At 44.8% G+C, this 25,755-nt stretch overlaps 1 protein-coding gene across 1 annotated transcript in view; it reads left to right on the forward strand.

The window, feature by feature from the left end:
- Positions 1-25,755, forward strand: part of LOC126535396 (ATP-binding cassette sub-family C member 2-like) — an 83,012-nt gene that overhangs the window by 18,516 nt on the left and 38,741 nt on the right. The window contains exons 4-5 of the mRNA XM_050182278.2: positions 2,111-2,144; positions 3,664-3,776. Coding sequence (XP_050038235.1) covers positions 2,111-2,144; positions 3,664-3,776 — 147 coding nt within the window. The remainder of the gene's footprint in view (positions 1-2,110; positions 2,145-3,663; positions 3,777-25,755) is intronic.

The following is a 25,755-nucleotide window of genomic DNA, read 5'->3' on the forward strand; positions in this document are numbered from 1 at the left end:
AATGGGGTATTGAGGTTACTTCCTTAGGGGAGAAACTGATCTGCCACAGCCATTCCTCCCTTTAGGGGGTAAGTGCGAGGGGATGAACTGTTATCCCCTTTGCCGTTACGCCTCCGAGGACTAAAGGTTGTGCTACCGCACGCAACCGCACCATGGCAACAGCGTGGTGGTACCGCTCGCAAGGAAGTAGCATCCAGTGCCGCATGGTGACACGGTGGTAAGGAGAGCCTTCTGTACTCGCGGACAACTTTCGGTGGCTATGAAGGGAAAGCTACGGATAGCAAAGCGATTACATGCACGTTGGTTTAAGCTAGGGAAGAGATAGCAGGAACACCTTGTTAGCAACAGGTAAATAAGAAAAAACACATCAAGGAATGTAAAAGCTCAGTAATTTTGCGGCTTTTTCCTTCCGCGTCTAGGCAAACAGGATACCGTCGCATGGGGAAGCTGCGCCGATTCAGCGATCGTTTCGAGCAACCAAAAGCACTGTCTAACGCTGGCGGACTACTTGGCGCGGTAACACAAGTGCAGAAGCTCCGTCCCCGTAATTTCCCTTCATAGGCACAAAAAAGTTGCCCGCGAGTAGACACCTCTCCTCCTGACATCTAGCGCTTTGAGACACTGTCGTTGAGACGATGCGCCTGTGGTCGCAGCGTTTGCGACCAGTGGCGGTGGCAGGCGCTGCCTGTGGTTTCGAACGCGTTGCTTGAGGAAGTGGCAGTCGAAGTACCGGCTGGCGTCCGCGTACGGGTAAGCCGCGGCGGTAAGGGGGAGCACCCCCCACAAGAGACTGCAAATGTAGTGGCACAAATACCCACCTCCCATTGCATGCTCAACGTATTCTTCCATACTAAGCAGGGTTGGTTTTCATAATTTTTCTCGTTATCTATTAATACCTAACATTTCAGCAGCAGAATTTCGGACGTATGCGTGCTAGACTTTATTATTAGTTTCAATGGTATGAAGGACGCTTAGCAATTTTTTGCTCTGATTTCAGCATTGTGGTTGTCCATAGTGCTAGATAAATGTGGAGTCGAAATTTCCCGACAGCCCAGAGAACGCATGCAGGCCTAGGTGCCCTCTACGTTCGCATACTTCGCGGCTTCCCAGAAAGCCGATTTCTCGAGCTGACCATTTACGCTTGCTTGTAATAATGCCACGGCCAAGCGACACCTGCGCACTCTAACACAGACCAAATCGTTGCCCGTTCTGTTAAGCGAGCAACACTTATTTACCCCACGTGCACGAATAATATACCACTTCTCAACTTACACACCATACACGCATTCTACGCATTCTAGTCCTTATCCTAATGAGCTACACATTAGCTGAATGTTCTTCTACATTATCCTACAATGTGTGTTTCATTTACACCCTTCAGGGGGATGGTAGGCGTTTGATATCAAATTTTTTGCTAAGTTTTGATCTCCCCTGACTGAAAAATTTATAACGTTAGCACGTGCTGAATAAAGTTCAATAAACTCAAAGTCAATTTGCCTTACTCATACAAATCTTTGTTTTAAGATATTGAGAATTGTTTCGATTCTAAACTTTTATATGTGGCTGCCATCGTAATTAGGTCAAGCAATCTTTAGAAAACAACTAATGCCGCTGTTGTGTTGAAATCCTTTAAAATGTTACCAATGTGGACTTTTCATTGAACGAAAGCGACATAGTAACATTGCAAATTGCTTTAAAAATCAGCATTAAAATCAGAATTCCCTATAAATTCGCCAAGGCGCAATTTAAAGGCTAACTAAATGCATCGGACACAGTGCAACAATTTATCAAACTTTAGAAAGTTCAATAGTTGCGGAGATAATGTTCTCTTTATGAGCAAAAGCAATGTATTCTAAAGGTCGCGTTTAGGTACTTTGTTGTGAACCATCGAGCTTAAAATGGGCTGGGTACTCAATTCCCGGCTATATTTAGCCGGCATTTCGTTGCCAAACGCTCTCTGGCAGTCGCCAGTGCTCGTGTATGTCGTCCACCTTATCGAGTTTCTAAGGAGGGCTGTTCTTTCGCAGAAGTATGTAACAACCGGACCAAGTGAGTACACTCTAGTAACTAGGGCATTTCCCTTTGGATTGTCTCTGAGTAATTGAGCAAGGGAGCAGCAATTCTCACAATCCTTACACTGCATGGTTAGTCCTGGCTGAGCAGGTTGTGCACGGTGGTTTGCATGCCAGTTTCCGCAGATCCTGGTGTCTTCTTCGGGTATGATGAGAAACTAAGTATCCCTGTAATATTAGTCTAGCTTGCGTAAATTAGAGCTATGGTCCGATTATGAATTTAGCGATTTTGAACTTGCATGATCAAGATCACTGATGTACAAACAGCACTTCCACATAAATATTAAGAACTCTGAAAAACTAAAGTATGGTCTGAAGCCGTTTCCTCAGTTGCAATTGCAAAAAAAAAAAACAATACTTTTTGCAATTTGCTACATCTTTTGTAGAATTTTTATAGGCGGTGGGTAACTTTGGTACAATTTCTGAAGAACTTGCATGTTCCAGCGTGCCGCCTGGGGGATATATTCACCGTGAAATTGATTTTTTGAAGGAAAATTGAAGAAACGGTTTTTTTTACGGCGTAACTTACAATTGCTCTTTAAGAGGAAGATTTACCTCCGTAGCACAAGCCTGTATACATGGCACCGAAGACATCGTCATTCTCTGCAACCGCTGGAGCGAAGTTCATGAGGTTTCTTACATTAAAAATAAAAAAAAGATTAATTTAGTGTCTCGTAGCAACTGCTGTATTTAATCCGCATATTTTTCATAAAAACTTCGAATATTGGAAAATTGCGATAACAAAGCTACCAACTTTAAAACTGCGTAACCCAGCACGAAAAATAATTTTACAGTTCTGTGTATTGCTACTAATGCTTGATTGAAGTAAAAAAAAAACTGATGCCTTTTGTAGCCTTCCGAAATAAATCATCAATTTGTGAATAGTACTTTGCAAAAGCCTTGTAACGCTGCAAGAATTCACAAGCTGTAATTTCATGCTTAAAATTTTACCCCCTTGCATGCTCTAACAGATGCTGTTTGCAGAACTACAATATTTCGATTGGTGCCTGAGCTACGCATTTGCACGTATTTGCAAACCTCGTGCTTCTATTTAATTTACGCTATAATTTATTTTAATATCTTTCGTTATAATATTTAATTTCACGCTATCTGCTCTGCTTTTTGCAGTCACTAGAATTTACTTTCCCTCTCACATACAACGAATTTTATTCAAATTGGTCAAGTGGTTGTCTCAACCGTACATATGTGCTTTTTACATGCATTTCATCACCAAGAACAGAGTTCGCTCTTGCCTAAACTTTCCTGCTTGCGCCTTTCGCCGGAGTCATAAAACAGTCTATGAGCATGTCGCTAGGCTTCTTCCGTTCACTATTTTCTCTCCCCACCCGGTCTCTGTCTCTCGCGCTATTGTTTTTCTATAATTTTCACTATAGGCAGAACTTCGCCCTACTGCGAAGTGTCTGCATATCGACACAATATGTATATATGTAAAATCCAGGCAAGCGCATTCTAATGTGCGAATTTGAACAGAATGGCGCATCCTGGGATCAAAATCGTGAGGAAGGAAAGAAAAGAACGTCTCGGAATTTCAGCACCACGATCCCTTACACACCCGCACTCAACAAGGGAGACTGGCCCTCCAAAGGAAAAATTCACTTTGACGGCTACACAGCATCCTACCGACCCGGAGTTTTGCCAGACGTACTGGTCAACGTGTCTTTCAGGGTGCATTCACGTGAGAAGGCAAGTACATTTTTGCGGTCACTATATTGAGATATAGGTAGAAGCGCTATTTCGAATAAGAATTAGTAAAGAAGTGAACAAGAATAACAATAATATGTACGGATTCACCGAACCTTTTTTTTTTCAAAATCCAATATTTTTCGACAAGCTGACTTCTTTGACGTTTGCAAAACGTGACATGACTGGTTTTGCACAAACACAGGCGAAAAGCATAAGCATCTGTCCCCCTTGTTCTTTGATATTCTGAGTAAGACGAAGAGTACGTCCGGCGGTTTTAGCGCCAGGACGCCAGGCCTATACGTGTGCTTCCCTCGGCTCACGGTAATCACACCGTTAAGGCCTCTGATCTGCGTACCATGCGTATGCACCATAACTAGTAAATATATCGATCAGATTTAAGACACTACATTAACACTCCTGCTGCTTACGGCAAAATATGACAAATTGTTGTCGACTTGCACGGAAAGACACTCATCGCACTTTACCTTTTCCTGATTCGAACGAAAGGAGTAAAGCCTTCTGTCATCCTACTCTAATGACTATGTTATACACACCAAAGCTTCAATTTGTCCCACATAAATGGCGCCTATCACAGTTGGACACATTTTCATCCTCCATGCTTAGTCCTTTCATATTAAATATGATCGGTCTACGTGGTATGTGTGTCGCCCATGAAGGTCACCATTCACCAGTTAAGTAATAGCCTTCCTCCTCATAGGTTTTTGGATGTGCCAAGTTGAGGCGATTGCACAATTTCCTGGAAAGCCTGCGAAGACCTTGCGATCAGCGGCAAGACGCTCCTAGCCCCCTGCCTTCTTAAGGCAGTGGCCCTGAGACCTGAACCGTCTTGAATACTTCTCCTTGCATATATAAAAAACTACATCCATATGCGGTGTAAATTTGCGTCCCTCAGAAATATCTGTATCGCCAAGCAGGTCAAAAAAAAATACTTCTGAAAATAGGACTCATCGTTCTGAGCTATACCCATAGTGAGTGACGATGCACGCGCCACGGGTGGCGGCCTTCCTAAGTGTGCTCGGGAAAGACGACAGCTATCCGCCGTAGTGTACGGGGTTGTTGCTCGTGTTTCACTGTTAGAGTGAGGTTACTAGAGCCAAATGAAAACACCCGTCGCACGTGTGTGATGGCCACAGACTCAAAGCATATGGAAGACCTGATGTTGGGCGGTGCGGTGCTCAAGTATTGCGAATAACTTGCCGGCGCCACGGTTTTAATCATTACATGCGATGCCTCACCGGCGGCAGCAACGGCTGTAATGGAACACCCCCCCGTTTGGCAAGAATTTTGTTGTTATCGCACTTTCTTTTGTCATTTCGGGGTTTTTGTACACTCGTTCATGTTTATGAAACAACAAACTTCGCCGCGGGCTACCGATGTTTGGGTCCGGTTTCTCCGCATGTAGCATGCGGTTTAAAGGCATTTCTGTAGTGTTCCGACTGCAGCTTGTAGCATCTTTACCGTGCATCTCTTTATGGGGAGCCCGACTGTTCGAGTACATGGCTTTATGTGGTCGAGTTCGTGATGTTTGCAAGGACTGATTTTGTTCGTTTATTATGGCCCGCTGAATCGCCGAACCTGCTGGGACGCAGTTTATGCCTTTATCTCTATTTTATGCATGACTTCGCAAACGTCGCTTATAAATTGTTTCCTTCGTGCAGAACTGCCGATTTTTTAAGTGTGAATTTCTCGCCGAGCCTCTTTTGTTAGGGGCATGAGTCCAGCCGTGATTTATCGGCATGATTACCGGAAAGTAATTCCCCAGCGCCTTTATTCCTTTCGCGTGAGGACGTCTTCAATCTTGTGGTTGCTTCAGAAATGTGTTGGAGAAGCCGTAGCCCAAGGTGAAGATTACTGCTAGCTGTTGCGGAGAGTATTGTTGTTCAATTTCCACAGAAGCATTCGTCATGTTTCTGAACTCGTTAGATTTTGGTACTCTAGGAGTAGATTAACCGCGCAGGGTGCCCTCTTGCGCGCATTTTATGCTGAACTGAATTACCTTTTTTTTTTTCTGCTTCGTAGGATCGCAATGCCTATGCCACTAACCTTGATTCCTCGGGCAGGCGCTGCTACGCCGTTAAATTTATCGTAGACTTCGATCTTCTGTAACTGCAGCAGCAACGGCAGTTCGTAAATATACGAATCGTCCGTGGTGCAGCGCAAACTAGCGCTTTTATTGACACGCGCGCTCGGTAACTTCGTTGACTAGTGATTAGTGCAGGCTTCTTTATTACCAAATTTGTACTTACAGTCTTTTGAGGCGACTTTGACGGCAATTATTCGGAGAAGTCATGTCTATTTATGGTAGAAAGATCCCTACAATTTGTGCCAGCACCACGGCATGCGGAGTAGATTGAGATAAATCTGTCTACTTATGACATGTGCCCAATAATTAGGTACGCAGCAGTAATATGGCAAAGGCAGAACAAAAAATATCGATTTAGAAATCACATTGATGAATGAGAGAGCAAGTAAACGCGATCTGCACTTCGCATAACTCCGCTTCATTGCGCTTCTCTGCGGGGTATACGTGTCTGTAGGCAAAATACATTCTGCCAAAGTGCAGTAACATCGCGTACATTTCTACTCTCATCAAGGGCCGAGCCTTTCCTGCACTTATCATCACTGAAGTACTCTATGTGGCATTCGAACGAGGAAATACTGATGCAGTGAACTTCAGCAATTATTGTTGCAACAGATTGTGGTGGGCTACTACATTCCAAGCGTATTTCGAAAGTGACCTCTATGTGGCCCTGCGTGGTGCCCTTATAGTCGGTCCACTACGCATCCAGATCCAATTAGGGGCCGCATGCACTTTTGGAGACCCCCCGCAATGTTGACGCCAGCGTACCTATGCTAATCCGCTAATACATGGAACGATTCTTTGCTACGGCGAGGAATTGCAAAACCGACAGTTAGGCCACTTGATAGCAAATCGTTTTAAAACGTGAGAAGCAGCATAACGTGCGTGCCACAAAATTGGAGTAAAGGAGGCTTGGCAAAACTCATGTGCATTTCAATGAGCGCTGTAAATGTTGTCACGTGGTAGTGACGGTAAAGAAAGCAAAACTATGATTGGCGAAACTAGTGTTATATTGGGTGACCTTGTGCCCACAAAACAAGTTACACACAAAGCTCAGCAATCGCGGCGAACGCGGACTGCAGTCGTCGAAATCTGATCAGCGGGTAAAGCGCGTCGGCTTTTATACATCAGTGATCGAAGGTTCCAGAGCAGTCGCTGGTGCCCACGTGTCTTCCAGAAACTTCTACAGCATTCGCGTCGCGCATAAATGACATCAGATTACGCAAGGTTCAGTGACAACAGACAGCAGATAGAACCATCGATAACTTTCGAGAAACTTCCGATAGATGCAGGCACGTTCTGCGCTGTGCGATAACATTTGTTAGGCGGTAAAACGGGTCGATAAAGAAGTGCACGTGTCAATACCCCCTCCTAAAAAGCATCGTCCTGGTGCTACAAACATAAGAGAGAGAAACACAAAAGAACATTTCAATATTCATTAACGCTGGTAAAAATGCTTAAGTCGCACAACGTGGACTACTTCAAGTCGAGGGCGGCGCCGTAGTGATGGCGAAATACCTTCTGGTACGACATCATAGTCGAGTGCGCTAATGCGTCGGATAATCTTGTACGGTCCGAAATAGCGGCATAAAAGCTTCTCACCAAGTCCTTGTCGGCGTATTGGGGTCCAAACCCAAGCAAGTTTGCCGGGCTGGTACTCGACGTAGCGTCGTGAAAGGTAGTATTGGCACCTGTCGGTCTTGCGCTGGTTCTTGATCTGCAGGCGGGCAAGCTGTCGGGCTTCTTCGGCGCACTGGAGATAGGTGGCGAGCGACGTCAAAATTCTTTTCGTCGGGGACGTGTGGCAGCATGGCGTCGAGAGTCATCGTCGGGTTCCTCCCGTAAATCAGCTTCATCGGCGTTATCTGCGTTGTTTCTTGCACCGCAGTGTTATAAGCGAAGGTTACGTATGGTAGGACGGCATTCCAGGTCTTGTGTTCGACGTCGACGCACATTGCTAGCATGTCGGCGAGGATCTTATTCAGGCGCTACGTAAGACCATTCGTCTGCAGGTGGTAGGCAGTTCTCCTCCTGCGGCTTGTTTGGCTGTATTGTAGAATGGGTTGGGTGAGCTCCGCTGTAAAAGCTCTTCCTCTGTCGGTGATGAGGACTTCTGGCCCGCCATGTCGCAGCAGGATGTTCTCGACAAAGAATTTTGCTTTTTCGGCTGCGCTACCTTTTGGCAGAGCTTTCGTTTCAGCGAAGTGGGTGAGGTAGCCTGTTGCCAAGACGATCCACTTATTTCCGAATGTTGTTATTGGAAGGGGTCCCAACAAGTCCAACCCGATCTGCTGAAATGGGCGGTAAGTAAGCTCGACCGGCTGTAGCAATCCCGCTGGCCATGTCGGCGGTGTTTTGCGTCGCTGACACTCCCGGCATCTCTTGACGTAACGGGCGACGTCGGTGGTCAGGCGTGGGCAGTAATAATTTTCCTCTATCCTCGATAGCGTCCGGCCGAATGCGATGTGCCCAGCAATCGTATCGCCATGTAGGGCATTATGTACTGGACGCAGCGCCGAGGGAAGAATAAGATGGTAGTTGGCGGAGACTAGTGAGAACTTCTGCTTAAGCGCAAGTTATCGTGAAGCTATAACGAACACAATCTTCGCTTAAATTGCGCTGTTCCCTTGGAAATACTCCACGATGCGTTTTAGCTCCAGGTCTGCTCGTTGTGGTTCAGCGAAGTGTTCCGCGCTTATTATTCAACGACAGCTGCGCCATGATAGTCATCTTGTGGCGCCGGGTCAATGGGGGCGCGTATGAGGCAATGGGAATCGGAGTCTTTTAGTCTGGACTCGAATTTACAGTGATTTCTTATTCTTGCTGTCTAGGGCTCCACCTCGCCAGCCGTCCTGAAGGGTCCTTTAAGTTGGCTAGCCAACACAACGTGTGACGGTTGCGGACGACTTTGAATGACCTGCCTTGTAGTTAAGGGCGGAATATTGCTGCAGCCCGAATGATGGCGATGCATTCCTTTTCAGTCGTAGAATAATTGTTTTCCGCTTTTGACAGCGACCGGCTAGCATATCACCCGTTCCATTCCGTCTTTCCTTTGGACTAGCACGGCACTGGGGCCTCGGCTACTGGAGTAAATATGGATTTCGGTATCGGTGTCCTCGTCGAAATGCGCAAGTACTCGGGGCTACAGCATGCGTTGTTTCAGTTCTTCAAATGCATCGGCCTGCGGCATTTCCCACTTGAACTCGACATCACATTTGGTTAGATGCCTCAGTGACTCAGCGATGCGTACTGGAATCGATGCGTGTGAGAGGTACTGGGATCTATACCCAGCCCCTCCACCAGGTGTCACGTAGTAGTGGCGGTGAATATTACAGCGGCAACACTGTGAATGACAAAACAAACTTTTTATTGGGCGAACTTGTGCCCAAAAAGGCAAGTCACACTCAAAGCACAGTGATAGCGGCGAACCCGGTCGGCGATCGTCGAAAATTTGACCTGCCGGTCAAGTGCGTCGGCTAGTATACAGGAGCCATAGAACGTTCCAGAGTAATCGCTGGTGTGAGCGAATCTTCAAGGAAGTTCTACACCATTCGCGTCTTATATACATGCAATCAGATTACACAAGATTCGGTGACAACAGCCAGAGGATAGCACCATCGATAACATTGCAGAAACTTCCGGTACATGCAAGCGAGTCCCACGCTCAGTGATAACATTTGTTAGACAGTGGAAACCGTTCACCGAAAAATGATAAAGAAGTTCACGTGTCAATACACATAGTTACATAGCACACTCTAAGCACATTGTACGAATTAGATCGTTTTAAAGGTGCCATTGAGAAAAGTGCGAAAACCCAACCCTGTCCTCGTCTCTTCATTTCCCAGCTTTCTCGCACTTCCTAACATTGGGTGTTTGAGGTACTCCGTTCATATTTCCGCATGGTTCTTCGTGCCTTGTGGTCGCGAGTCATAAAGATTGACGAAAGTTTCGAGCAACCAATTGTTCACATATAATTGCGGTAAAGGAATCAATTATTGCACATAATGTTTAACGAACAATGATGAAAGAGATATGTGCATTATTAAAAAATAAACGATCGTAATAAATGGACATAAATATTAACAAAAGTTGTGCCTCTATCTAAAATTCACAGTTTGCTAGGATGAAGGGAGACTAGTGGTTAGGTCAGACCTGGAATTCCGTCCTGCCGTGCGTAACCTTCGCTTACAACACGGCGGTGCAAGAAACAACACAGATCCCGCCGTTCAAGCTGATTTATGACACGAATCCGAGGAATGCTGCCGCACGCCACCAATGAAGAGAATATTGACATCGTGATCTATCTTCAGCACGCTGAAGACGCCCGACAGCTCGCCCGCCTTCGGATCGAGCAGCCGAGGACGAACAGCCGGCACTACAACTTTCAACGGCGCTACGTGAAGTGCCGGCCGTGTGTCCGTGCTTTCGTTTGGACCCCAATACGTTGACGAGGACTTAGCGAGAAGCTATTACGCCGCTGTTTCGGACCCTGCAAGATCATCCGACGCATTAGCGCACTCGATTATGAGGTTGTGCCACACGGCATTTCGCTATCACTGTGGCACCGCTCACGACCTAAAGTACATTCTAAAAAATCCACGTTCATACAGGCGTGCGTTTCCTGTTTTTTTACATGCTTAACCTAAGTGTGCTATTTCTTCACGCTTAACCATCAGGCCTACTCGAAGTGAACAGCAACCCCTCTTAACGCTTAGCAGGCGTAATAAGGACCCCTCTTCACACGCTTAATATCGCGTGAACATTCTCCACGCTTACTAGAGACGGCGCCTGAGGAATGGCGACCGTGGGAGAACGGGTTAGGGTGAGGAGAATGCCCCATGCTCCCTTCTGCCTTTTAGCACTCGTGAGAGGCAACGAAGAAGCGCTGACCCTTGTCCACTCTGGGTCGCTTCTCTGAAGCGAGCTTTGCTCATCGAACTCTTCGTCGTCATTTCTTGAACTGCTGCTTCACCGGTGTAGACTGTGACGGGCCAAGACGGTGGCAGCAGAACGGCGAAGTAGAAGCTGAATATGCTGCAGAGAGATCGCGCAAGACGCTCCTGCCGGTCCCACTGAAACTTATTCATTAAGAAGCGGCTTTGCTAATCCATTGAACATTTCAACGACACTAAGAAGTGTAAAACGTGAAGAATCTGCTTGGTATCTGCTTGGCAGAAAAGTACGAATGCCCTCTGCATTCTGCCCTCTCCATTCTGTCCTGTTTCCAGTGATCTGTGGCGCTCGTTCGAAGACAGCGAGCTGTATGCAAGACAGCATTCGTCACATTAAAAGCCTATATTATTGCACTCTTTTCTCAATTATTGGTCCAAAATTCCTTATGAAGTCATATTTCACTGGCCTATTTTTCTAAGAAAGGCAAGTATTCTAAGCCGTGAAATGAATGTGACAGACATATTTCTTCCGGGCTTAAATTCTTTATTCTTGGTACTCATTCCCAGAAAATCGGATACATTGGAATGTCGATGCTTAAAAACAAAACTTCCAGAATTAAAAGATATTCAGAATGTTGATAAAGCCTATCTATTTATACTATCTCGATTTAAACCTATAACGCAGTTGCAAATTCTTGAATCTTGTTACTTTCTTGCTACATTCCGGCTTTATTATTGGCTGTATGAACCAATCACTGTACCATATGCAGCTGGCAATGTTATTTCTTTGAGGCAAAAAAAGCATAGAATCATAATTAGTGCCTTTTGTAGGGACGTGTCAGAACTAATGTCTATGCGTTGCTGCTCACAGCCGCAGATGAGGAGCCGTCTTTTCTCCCAGGTAATGCAAGGGCCTATGTAGTTGCTTGGCGGTGTCTGGAAAAAGAAAATCTTGGTAACCAGAGTACAACGCTTCGGAGGTCAAAACACGTTTTTTCAGGCCAAAAATGATTACCAATGACCGCTTGATTTTCAGTGCTTTAAATGTGATTGAATTTCTTTGGACATGACTGATATCGGCCGCTCCAAAAAGTTTGGAAGTATTTAGAAGTTGGCGATATGGGAAAGAGGGTCAACGCACTGCAGTAATGAGCGCATGCTTTGCCATCCTGGGCCACAGTAATGCTTCTAAATGGATGTATGTTGGCTGAAAAAATTTGAGGATTTTATATACCATTAGAAGGAACCTTTTCAGTTTCTCTTCATTTTCTTCATTCGTACTTTAAAATCTCAGTTCACTTTCAAAGGCGACGTGAAAAATCAAAAGAATAGTGTGAAAAACGCTCTTAGCTGAGACGCGTAGCTTAAAATGATTTTAGTTCATCATGCTCTCCATAAACATTAAGGCGGAAATTCGAACACAAGTGGCAACGCAGTCGATGAACCCTTTTAATATTGGCGCGGAAATGAGCTAAAAATTCGTTGTTATGTTAAATTTTCCACTCACGGTAAATTAAGATTTTGACAGGAATGACATTCTATGTGAGCTTGTCACTGCGGTCTCAAAAAAAAAAAGAAACATTTCCTTTCGTCCTAGTAATGCACTTCTTTAGGAAAGAAACTGCAAGCCTGAAAAAGATTTCCTGCAGCTTTTGAAGCACAAAAATATCTATGAATTCCGGATATGAGTTATTCGCAATCATTTTTCAATACCCAGCGGACATTGTCAAAAACGCCTGCATCCTTGCTTTGTTGCCCCCAACTATAAACACTACCACACAAAGACGTGATCGGGTGCTATAAGGAATATAAATGCGTCCCTTACCAGTTCTTCACTGAGCAAATACGTGGGCACTGCTGTCAGTGCGTCTTGACATCGAATTGAAAACGATGCCTTCATCAGGCTTTTAATGTGGTTGACAAATATATCTGCTCCCGGAACTGCTTCTCCTTCTACGGTCTGGTACAAAAAAAAAAAAAATGGGTGGAAGTACAAAACAATCATCTCCAACATAGTTGCGCAACTAAGGTGAAAGCGGAAAAGCCCACTCACGCTCACGTTATACACCAACAAACAAGTAAATATTTTTTGCCAATGAACAATACAAAACGTCTTCTTATATCTGTGCGTTCAAAATAAAACAGTACGAACCTATTCAAAAACCCATTAAAATGAGATCTTCAGCATTGTTTCTGTGTATCAGTGTTGTTTGTCCATTATACTTCAGGTGTTTGACTTTGTATTTACTTGGGGCATCAGTGGTAAGATAATTAAACATCGAATTTATAGACAGCGCTAATTAGAGCATGGAAGCTGCATTTAAGGAAAAATAAGAAAACGCACTCCGATTTTGTTTTTACATGTGATGAGCTACTATTCTAATCAATAAATTATAAGCAAGACATCCAGAGCTCGAACTAGCTTGGATTCACGGCTTTCCAGCATACACCGCCTTGCAAATAAGTACATGAATCTAGAATCCCTAAATAAATAAAAGCTGTATAAGAACAATAAAATGTGGATCAATATATTTCATTGTAGCAGAGCACAGTTCATAAAACGTCGCTTGCCTGCAGCGCGCGAACTGCCGATTCCGGTGTATATTCTTTAACTGTAGTCACCGCTCTGTCTTGCACGCTTAGCTGCTGCATCTCCGTCTCCTTTCATTTCAGTCACTCATTACCTCGCCTCGGATAGCCGAGCAATAAAGCTGCACTATGCACGAAAAAAAAAACATGTTTTTAATTGGCGTCTGAGATGCTTACCCATTCATTTCTGCCAGTGAAACGCGCCCGGTATTCCGGTTTTGGAGCTTACCACTTCATATCCGGATATTTTTCGGCAATGCAAATGCCGAGATCATTGTGCTTCCATGGCCGAACATTGCATTTGTTATCAGGTTTTATGAAATGTGTGGACATGTAACATGTGCTTTGTAAAAGATAGCTAGTTATTTCCCTGTGGTAGAAAATTTTGCCGACGCTTGTATACTCGCTTGAAGAAAGCAATGAGCTGATGCCGCATCTGCATGCATAAATGTTTGCTCTGGAGGTTTCCAGGAGCAACATCCCATTAAAGAATCAGCAGCAGGGTGCTTGAAAATAGCGAAAGATGGCGTGTAGCACTCCTTGTTTTCTTTTTGACAGCAATTATTTCATTTCTGTAATGCTAAATTTTAATGAAATATTAGAAACTGATAACAAATACTTCCTGAAATGTCACTGTTTCAAGTTAAAGTTGATTGCTCCTTGTCACACAAACCTCAACATTGCTCAAACCTTCGCCTGTAATCTAGGGCAACATTGAGGTCGCATTACAATGTCCAACACTAATACAAGCGCATTGGATACAAATAACACATGCGCACTCCTTCTATCAAATGCAAAAGCTGTGTGCAACTGAACAGTGTACAGCTCCACAAACTGTGCTTGGTACCATAGTAGTGCTTGGTAGAACAATTCTGGCGGTTCATAAGTCATCATCACTGTCATAATAATGGCCTTCAAAAATGTGTTACCCACAGCGATGCATGAGGGATGCATTAATAAAATTGTATGGCCATAGGCCAAGTGAGCACACAGCAAAAAGGGCAAGTCACATCAAAGGCTGATTTAGTGCAACACAAAAACACTAAGGGTGAGAAAGAGGTCAGAATACTGTTCAGCAGAATATTCTATTGCCTTAAAGTGCATCAATGTATTGAGACTGGAAAAGAATGGGGACGCACACTGGAAAGGTTGTCCAACTTTGCAGGCATTGTGTGTTATACCTAATGCTTTAGTGAAGGAAGTGGTGGAGAAAGCGCATGGCAAAGAAATTGTGCGTTGTAGTTCATATACTATGCGTTATAGTAAAGGCTGCATAAATATAATGCGTACATTCACCTTTACTTGCCCTTATTTACTCACGGAATTCTTAAGTGCGTTGCATGCGAATGCACGTCATGGGAAAACAGCATGTGGTACGTTCTCTAATTAAACAAGGACTGAGTTCTCACGAACATAGTGGCAGGGCGATGATGTCTAGACGTTAGCAGTGACTGAAGTGTAAAAATAACCAGTGAAGATGATGAATTTTTGTACCCTATAGTTGTGAAGCAAAAGGAGTAAGAGAGGGCATATCATACATCACTGAATAACAAATGAGTTACGGTAAACGTATCGAGTTGTAAAATAAATACCTACATACTTTTCTATGCAAATTATGCCTAAGAAAGATGGGTCAAAAATTGAAGGGAAGGCGGAATGGCGAGATGCTGTCAGCTCCGAGTACCTATATGTGGGCCATCGGTGTAGAACCTGGTTCGAACAAATAATCCTAGTGGCATCTGTTTCCGTGAGGGCAAACACATTTGCAGTGGTATCGTCGTGCACAGTGGACATAAGCATGCATACAAAAATTGCTCCTCCACTAGAAGTTGCGATCAGGAGAATATCCATGGGCTGAATTTTCATGTTGTTCACATGGACAGCGTTGACTGACAGGCCAACTTTTTCGGCATAGTCATTTATACCGACCACTAAAGATCACTTGTCAAAAACAAGTAGCTGCTTTGCATTTGATAAAAGTGCTGGTTGTAAGGTTGTAAGCCTTTGACTCCCCCCTTTCACGCCAGAGCCCAAATTACTGGTTCATTTGATAGTAACCTGCTACTGAATACGGTATGTTCTTGAAATCAAAAACTAATTCATCAATTAAGGCAAAATATTTTTGCTTTCTACCCTCATCGTCCAGTGGTGTCTCACAGGGCCGAAATTCTCAATTTGGTCTCGAATGTGTAATAATATGTGATGCTTTAGCGTTAGAGCGTCAGAGCCATAACAGATGCAGTACAGGCAGGCGATGATGATCTGCTATGGGCTCTTCAAGATCACAGGCTGTATCGGCATGCACAACAGGTGATAAAGAAATCTGTATAATCTGGGCGAGAAGGGCCAGACATTTCACGAACATTTCTGCCTTTGCAGGCAGCAAAGGATGCTTAATGAAAGGGAAATGCAAGATTAGCACTAATTGTGTGCTCGCGGAAGCAGTTAACGGTAGCTCTGTTTCAAATGCTCTTGGGTAATCACTTCGTCACACAGAAGAGTGAAACTTGGCTTCTTTGACAGTATTACTCAGTTGGTTGCGAGAAAACCATCGTTCCCTTTTCACAGCAACGTTGAGAAACTGTGTGACCTCTTTCGGAACGAGACCTTCAAGGAGGACATGCATGGGATCGTACAACATAGCTATAGTGAGGCGAAAATATGGGAATTGTTTAAGAACCAAATCCCCGTTTACACCGTACTCCCGTGGCAGTGCCTTTCTTTCTTCGGGATTCGCAGCAGCTTTTATCTCTTCCAACTGCATGTCGATTTGACGATTATTTCTTAGCGGGCAGTGTGAATGATAGCTGTACTCGGACATCACTTTTTATGCGCACAGAGCATGTTCTGCAACAGCGAGAAATATTGCGACCAAATGATTTTTTTAACCCAGTCACATTGTTTGGTTAAAACACGTTGGCGGGCTAGCTGGTTAGAATCCATGATAGAGTGTATAAGAGCGAGTGAACAAGGACGTAGAAAGAAACAGATACACAGAGACAGTGCCTCACTTTTAACTATAGGTTGTATTTTCGCACGCATTGATGGTATATACCGTACGAGCACAAACAAATATGACTGAAAAAAAAAACATTCAGTGGTGCATGTCGAGGAACCCTACACGTGTGCAAGGCATGGTGAAAACATATACTGCAAAGGTTACAAAGAGAAACCGAGGAACCATATCTCCTTTTCAGATAACGACACTGAAGGCTTGCTCACGCACCTTTCCCGTAATTTTGCAATTTCGTAGGCTTCCACAATTTCCCTTGTCATCCTGCTTTGAGCGCTATACAGAATGTAGGTAATTTAAAACAAAGGTTTTCAGGAACAATCTCGACAATGACTGCCCAAATTACCCGAGAATACCCTAGTGACGTTATGTCGATGCTCTTTTAATGTCTCATTGATGCATCTGCTGGTTGAGTCAACATACGTTCTTCCGCACAAAAGTGGAATGGCATAGACAACGTTATGAGTGCAGGTTACAAATTCTTTGCGATACTGAGTAGGACCTACGTGCCTTTTGTTATTTTCTGTAGTAACCTGTTTGCATAGCTTCTGAAGACGCTCAGGGGCAGAGAAAACAATGTCCATCCCAGATTTCGCCGTTATTCTTCTGAGATTATGTGAAATCCGATGAATGTGTGGTACCACAGCAACTTTCTTCACTCTAGCAGTGGCACTGCTTCCATTTGATGCGTTTTTACGGTTCCTGCTGAAGTCACCTGGGACAGATGTGAGCATACGCATCGGGTATCCGGAATCTGCCAGGGGCTTGGCCGGATCTCTGAAACTGGCTCCCACTTTGTGGTCACAAGACTTCGTCAGAGAATTATTGAAGCGCGATGCTACTACTGCGTGTTCGACGAGTTTTGAACGAGCAGACCAAAATTGTAGGACTGACTTATTTCCTATTGAGTTATCAGCCCTGTTAAACATGTGAAACATGCAACAAACCCATGGAACAAAGCCCTCTCACTAGGTGCAGCAAGCTCTGTCCCTGTAGTTGCCAGTCAATGCATTACAAATATGGCGTCCTCAAGAAGCTCAGATTTTGGAGTACATGACTTCAAATAGCGTGAATGCTCCACTGCGAGCAGGAAAATTTGGTTTAGACTTGGTCGTAGGTGTAGAGGCAGATTTAGAACTGACATAAAATACTGTGACGTTGCCTTTGCCACCCCTTTTCGTTCCGATAGGATTCGTAATTTCCAAATTATGCCAGTAAATATTCAGTGCAAGCACATTTTTACAACATCGGGCTAGCACTGGGTGCGATGAAAAATATGCACCGTCCTTGAAATCGTACATGATGCCACCTGCATAAGCAGCAATTTGAGGATGCTTTAACAGGTTCCGTAGAAGGTCCTCAAGGGCTACAAAGTAGGATTTCTTTCCAGAAGAAAGTGTAACGGGCTTTGGGGGGACGCATCTTCCTCACCTATAATAGTAAGCTTTCCTGTTGCGTTCGGATGCCAAGCAGTTCGCATTTAATACAATGCCCTGTTCTAACACCATACTGCTTACACCCTGCACCACTGCACCTATTGCTGCTTTGCAGCACCTATGACGTCCTTCGAGTCCTAGACACAGGTCACTGATCTTTGTACTGAATAGATTGCAAGGTGATACTATGTACCGTGGCTCTTCACTCATCACTGGTTCCGTAACTGCGGTTTCTTCTACAACGCACACGCTGTCACTTTCCCAAAATTGGTGTGCGCCCCAACTGCACTCAGAGAAGTGACGAAGGTAGGCATTCAGAAATCTAAATCTTTAACTGCAGCATTTGCATAAGTACTTCAAGAAGCTGCCTTTTCAGTGTTAATAACTGGCTTAGTGGTTATCACACGGCATCGATGGCAACTCAAATGGCTGACCGGTTAGTTTTCACACCGAGGGGTGATTGCGTCTTCTCCAAGGCAATCCATACAATTCGCACTTCTGTTGCGATGTTGGCTCTCCGTGTCACTGCGATCGGTCGAGGGCCGTTCATCAGTCAAGCCTTGAATGACATCCGTGGAGCTTGAGTCCGCACGGTAAATCGAAGATTACAGTTGCCCACATGGCAAAACAACGCACCTATTTTATTAAAGATAAGCATTTCTTTATCCTTAACAGATGTGTTGTAAGCAATAGCGCAAAATTAAATGTAGGCCATACTGAACCCGCAGTGCTATTCCAGTAATATATAAATTTTTAATAAGAACAAACACATTATAGACTTGTTCTAAACGCGTTTATATGCCCCCATCTTTATTATTCTTGCTTTATTTTACATATTTTGTTTTATATTACACATTTAATATATTTCACTACCTCAGTCCTATAGTCACTCTAGTGATTCCATGGTAACACTTGGCTCACATCGCACAGCTCACGGCCGCCACGCCAACGACGGAAGTTGCACTGCTGTAAACTCGCACATCATTCTTCCCTTTGACTACTTAAGTACACGTTCTTTTTTCGTGTGCTTTGCCAAACAGCCTGACTCGAAGGGATCCTGCCAAGGGAGGGGAAGCGACCCGTCATTCAGAGCAGGTGGGAAGGGGGCGGGTAGAGGGGGAGGTAAATGCTGGTTTAGCGGTCACCCACCAGTAAATAATGACATGTTAATCTGTTTAATTGTTAATGTAACATCAATATATTGTAAAATGTATATTTGGAGGTAATAGTTCATTACTGGGCGGAGCATACGCAAAGTGGGCACAGCTTGTGCGTAGTGTAAATTTCACCTCCCATTCCGTACGCGTGGCGCCGTGTACGAGGTTTGGGAATCGTGCTATAGATAGTCAAAAACCTGCAACAGGCGCGAAGCGTGTGCTTAAGGCAAATCATGTTTCGTATTAAACATTCAGCAGGAGCCGTCTTTGAGATATTGCGATTTATATTATCTGCCCTTGCCATAGCAAGCGGGTGATGGTGTGGTCAGCATGTGGAAAACAACTCGTCGATAACTTGAATTCATAAAACTGGTTACCACGAGAAACTATTGTCGGCGGACGAATAAGTTCCTCCGCCACTACTTGGTGTCCGTGCCAAATCCATGGCTCATGGCTCGCGAATTGTTGCTCATCCTTTCGCTGGTCGGGCATCGGTGTGTTTGCAGCTGGAAATCAAAAGCTGCATGAGTACATTTGCGACGGGCAGATTACACTCATGTTCCTCTCTTGAAAGCCCAAAATGCAAAATATGCGCAGCAGGATATAAATAGATATCGTAATTCTGAGTGGTATTCAGTTTACAGGTAGGATGCGTGCTTGCAACCCCACATGCAGCGCTTGTGAGATGCAGGTTACTCTCAGTCGACAAATAGGTGACAAAATTGGGAGTTTTCACTTTATCGGCAGTGGTACACCATGAGCAGCACATACTGCACTAGCCCGACCAGCGGAGAGGCGTCTGCGACACGCAGCGGATAACCTCCTCACTGGTACAACTTGCAGAAAATGGATCGCCAGCCGGCGTGCGGCTCGCCGGGAAGCTTGCAGTGCGCTCGTAACGTGATTTCCCTTAGCCCGTTTTAATGCAGCCATCGGCATGCTTTCAAAATTAGGCCCAAGAATTTATGGTCACTCTTTGTAACCTCTGAAAATACCATTTTATTTCCAGTTGACCCTTCGTGGTGAGCAACGCGAGAGAGTATAGTTGTGTCAGATATTGCTTCTCGTAGCATTGCTACCCGGATCCAACGTTCACCACAGTAAATAACGCATGGGATAAGCTCGTAGTATGAGATTATTTACTTCGATAAACAACTTTTCTAACAGCAATATCTCTGCCGAGCATATACTTATACCAATGCGGAGCGCACGCAATGCAGAGCATCTAAATTGGGCACTAAGCATTACCACCATCACAGGGGTACAACATACCGGGCTTCGATTCTCTCACGGACCAACGCAGATGCAATCATAACTGTCCGGCCGGAACGTCGCCTGTAACAGCGTTTCGGAGTGAGGTGTGAAAAAATATCGGGCACTGTCACTGGCTGGAAAACTACCGGAAAGTTATTTTTCTTATTGACGTGTATACCGTATATTCACGTAAATACCGCGAACACAAATATAAGGTGTGGTGGTAACTTTCGACTATACGGAAAAGAAAAAAAAAATACATTACGCTTATCCCGCGAACTTATGCAGCAAGTTAGTAGGAAACGAAGCTTAAAAGCATAAGGCTACAGCTGGCGCTTCATTCATCGTTACTGCGAACCTTTCATCGGAAAATTAAGTAAAAGTACGACAGCTGACGCTTTTGACAATGTTGGCGAAAGCGGCGTCGTCCTCTATGGCACCTACCAAGGTTATCGGACAAGCGTAATGCAAAAAGTGTCCGCGATACAATGGAACACGCCAAGGCCTTTCACGGATTGCGAATTGGTGCACCGCGCGACTTCGAAGACCGCTCACTTGACGCACCTGCGCAATAGCGCCGATCATCTTCCTCAATTTTGCGATTAATACGCCGTAAGTACATTCACGCGCCACTGACAGCGTTCTAATGATGGGAAGAAACACGGTGCGAAATGCACAGTGGCAACTCGAAGCTCACCACCTTTGCCTGAGGCGAAGTGGCCGTGGCACGGAGAGCATGACGAGCTGTCTGGCATAAAATTAGGAGAAAACCAAACACATTTGGATCATGAACCAGAATATAACGCGAGGCACGCTCCCACTCGAAACTTTATAAAGTAAGCTCGCGTTATAATCGTGGGAGTCTGGTAATTGACCTCAATAAACTGAACAATTCAGAAGGATTCAACAGCCCGGCTTCCAAACTTCGTAAAGCACGAGGTTCTCGCTTTGAACTAAAATACACCACTAAGGCAAATTAATAATATTAATATTATTTGTTTTCAAACCATATATACGTTTAACAGGAACGGGAAAGCTAGGAGCAGGCTGGCAACTGCCACCGGTGCCACACATAATATATTCAGACACCGGAAATCATGACAAATAGACAAATAGGCACCCTTTACTAACATTGAAAGATGACTTACCTATATATTGTCACGACTAAAGGACAGCAAAGAAAGATAAGAAAACGAATTGAGAGCCATGAGCAGCAACCACGATCCTTTTTGGAAAAAAGACGTAGTTGGCGCGTTAGCTCTGGTGGTCTTTGAATACAGAAACTTGTTTTGTTTTTCGCATCCTCGTCCTGCGTCCTGTGTTTTTGACGAGGTGACACTGGTGGAGTTGCTGGATTCCAACATCTCATGCTCGGGACTCCTCTGCGCAACAGCACTTCCAGTCCGAACCCACAACCTGTCCAGGCCGTGGATACGCCTGTCCACCGCTACAGTTACCGACAGCGAGGTATTAGCCCTTTCAAACTACCCCAGCCAAGGAGTCCTCAATCTGAAGGAATGGCAACGGCAGGCGCTTCACAGGTGTCTGTTGAGCACCCTCGGAATCCCGAGACCTTCCACGGTGATGTTTTTGAGGACGTCGAGGATTGACTCGGACAATTTGAGAGAGCCTCCAAGGCGAATCGTTGGACCTCGGAACAGAAAATCTCACACGTGTACTTCGCCCTGGCGGACAGCGCTCGTACATGGTACGGCAACCGGGAAGGCACACTGTCTTCCTGGGATGAATTTCGGCAGCAACTTTTGGATACCTTCATCCACAAAGATCGTCGCCATACAGCTCAGCAACTCATCCAATTGCGTATACAAAAGTCGAATGAGAGCGTGGCTATGTTTGCGGAGGACATGACCCGCATTTTTTCCCGAGTTGACCCCGCGATGCCTGAAGCGAAGAAAATCACATTCGATGCGAGGCGTGAAGGAGCAACTGTTCGCCGCTCTTCATCGCAACGCCCGGACAACTGTTGCGGAGTTCATCAAGGAGGCTACAACGATCGAGCGCGCACTTCAACAACGGTGGCGGCAATACGATCGACCGAGCCACACCTCGATCTGCGCCTCTGCACTGACTGCGAGCAAGGAGTGCTCCCTGCGTGAGCTCAGCCGCGAGGTCGTTCGAGAGGAGCTTCGCAACCTTGTGGTGACTTCGCAAGAGCCTGTGGAGGCTTCTGTCCCACAGTTTGTACGGCAGGAAATCAGGCAAGCGTTTTCTTTGCCCGAATCACTACCAGACCAGCGGTCTGTAAGTTATGCGTGGGCCGTACATCATCCAACCTCAGCGCCGCACAGCTCATCGTTCCTGCCTCTTCTTCACAACCTGTCGTTAACACCTTCGTACGCCACACCGACCCCCCAGCTTATGTGACCGTGGAAAAGCCGTCCTAGTACCCTACGCCAACTACCCCTACTTGGTCGCAGAGGCTGCACATCAATCGACCACATGTTCGCAAGATGGACTTGTGGCGCTCCGTCGACCGACGTCCAGTTTGCTTCCATTGCGGGGAAGCCGGCACTATTTACCGTCTTTGCACGTATCGTGACCGAGATACCGGACCTTTCCAACTACCTTCCCTCGCGCTCGTTGGGACAACCAACGCGACACCAGCAGTGGCGTTGCCAGAAATTGTGTTCGGGGGGGGAGGGGGGGGGGGCTGAGGAGGGGGCTCACGTTGGAGCTCGGCCTCCCCACAGAATATGCCGAGGGATCAAATACATGAATAATAACTGCATTGCCATTGCCATAGATGCTGCAAACGAATTCTTGGACGCTATGCACTGTCAAGAGAAATAAACCATGTATTTTTTCATAAAACTGTATATTCTTATGTCCCAAAAATTGTCCAGAAATAACGAATATCAATGCTTCCATGTTTTTGTCTCTTTATAAGAAAAATATCACACACACTTGAAAACTGTATTAGTGCAAAACCAGCAAACAGTGCATACCACTGATATGATAAATGTAAAAGCCGTGAAATGAACAAGTTGAAGACAAATATTTTTATGAAACTTTGTCATTCAAGAACCTTGTTTACATTTTTGTACATATGCAATGGTCACGGAAAAATCTGAGTGATGCTGTCCTTCGTCCCAATGCACTGCGCAGGAGCAGCTGTCACCGGTCGTGTATTTTAAGTGCAACGAAATGGTAGTCGCAACAGAGATCACATATATAAAGCAGCAGTTCTGCAAAATATAGATTAGAAATGCGAAGTACAATGGAATACACAAAGGCGAATATAAAGCTTAATAAAAAGCAAAAAAGTGTCTCTGCAACAAAGTTCACTGCATGTATCCACAAAACCTCGCAACAATATATTTAAATATACGTATAAGTGTCCAATAAATCTCCATATCTAAGCAAAAGTCATTGTATACAGGCTGTTTCAGCTAACTTTAGCCAGAAATAAAAAAATATGCCGATGCAGTCTAAGACGACGCGACCAAGTGCATGTTGCTCACTTTTGTATCTAGTGTGCCACGCTATTTCTTGTATTTTGCCTTATTAGATTTTTAGTCAAGATTAATAAACCAACTTCTGAAGAAACGAAGCTAGGGAAACAATGCTAATTAGAAAATTACAGAGCGGTCTGCAAAACGTCAGAATAAACAGTTTCTGTCTTTCTGTATATCTATTAAGTATAGTGACGACGTCGCATTCGTTGGGGTGAAGAAGAGCAACAAGCGTTCAACGAGCTGTGGCAACGCTTTGAAAAGCCCGAAGTCCTCGAACACTTTGACGAAGATGCCCTGACAGTGATTCACACCGACGCCAGCAATGTCGACTTAGGAGCAGTACTGGTGCAATGGCACGGCGGTGCTTAGCGAGTAATAGCGTAATCAAGCCAACCTTTTCCCGTAAGGAAGCTAATTACTCCACCACGGAATAAGAGTGTTTTGCGGTGGTGTGGGCCGTTATGAAGTTTCGCCTGTATTTTTACGGCCGCTACTTTAATGTTGTCAATGACCACCATTGCCTCTGTTGGCTAATGAAGTTAAAGGATCCATCAGGACAATTGGCGCGCGGGAGGTTTAGGCTTCAAGAATTCGACATGGTTATTGTCTAAAAATCGGGAAAGCGGCATGCAGATGGTGATTGCCTTTCTCGCGCTCCATTCGAATCTGCCGCTGTGGAAGATGACGACGGTGCAGCTTTGGTCGGAGTTGTAAACACAGCTACCATCGCACAGCAGCAACGCGACGACCAGGAATCGCAAGCCATTATGTTTCTTGGGGGTCGCACTTCCGTTTTCCCGAGGCTTTTTGCAAGAGCACTACCATCATTTTTCTTGCCTAACGACGTCCTTTAAAAGGCCGACTTCTCTCCGAACGGAAACACCTATTTACTCGTCGTCCCAACATTTCTCAGGAGTGAAGTATTATAGGCATGCCAAGGTGAAGCAACATCCGGTCATTTGGGCTACAAACAAACGCTATGTAGGGTGAGGTAAACACATTATTGACCAAGACTCACATCTACCGTTCAACAATCCGTCCTGACGTACCTTGAATGCCAGCGGGGAAACAATAAAACAAATACACTCTACACTCTCAAATAAACACTCCAAAAACAAAGCGGGTTCCGGGCACTCTCTTTGAGGGAGTATCTGCTTGTCCCATATTTCACTGTCTTTTAGAGAGTACATCGACGTTCTTTGAGAGAGTAGGTCAACTCCTCCTGACAGAGTTTTGTTACTCCACCGCAAGCGAGTGCTAGTACTCTTCCGCAGAGTGCTAATACTCTGTCGACAGGGGTAATAGTACTCCCCCAGACCGAGTGCTTCTACTCCTCCAAGCCGAGTGTTTCTACTCCCCCAAACAGAGTGCTTGTACTCCTTCAAAACAGAGTGCTAGTACTCTTCCCAACAGTGCGAAAGCATGATGTAGATCCATGGTCACGTTTGAAAGGATTTGCAATACTGACATTTGGGGCACTTCATAAGCAGCTTCTGCCCTTATGCTTGGTCAAGGGATGTAATCTGTAGTCGCCAAGTTACTCAAATCAATCTTTTTCTCTCTTAAAAGGTCAAAAATCTTTATTGATCAGTCACAAGACAAACTGAATAATACTTTGAGAAAATACTGACAAACACATAAAATCATATTACAACGATGCCCATGAACTTTAGAACACATCTTGTAGTAAAGCATAAGTATATTCTTTAAAGTTTCATCAGTATTACAGTGCAGAAGGATCCTTAAATTTGAATTGGCTCCGCTTTTTTTTTCAAAAATAATGTATACAATGGAAAGTTAAACATAGAACAAACGTGTGCGAACTCACAAAGTAATAACACTATGATCGAAGAGAAATATACACCACATTACTGGCCAACAAGCGCATTTCTGGCCCAAAACGCCTGCACTGATATGGCAGAGGTTACCAGATGAGCTGCTAAGCATGGGGCTGGTAATGTAGATAAATTGTGCTAGAAACATTCTTGTGTGCCATATTCTAAGACAGCAGCTCTTTTGATAACGTCCTGTACAGCGTAAGGATGTTCCTGACTGAGAGTA

Source organism: Dermacentor andersoni, chromosome 7, assembly GCF_023375885.2.
Source record: "Dermacentor andersoni chromosome 7, qqDerAnde1_hic_scaffold, whole genome shotgun sequence".
NCBI classification, from domain to species: Eukaryota; Metazoa; Arthropoda; class Arachnida; order Ixodida; family Ixodidae; genus Dermacentor; species Dermacentor andersoni.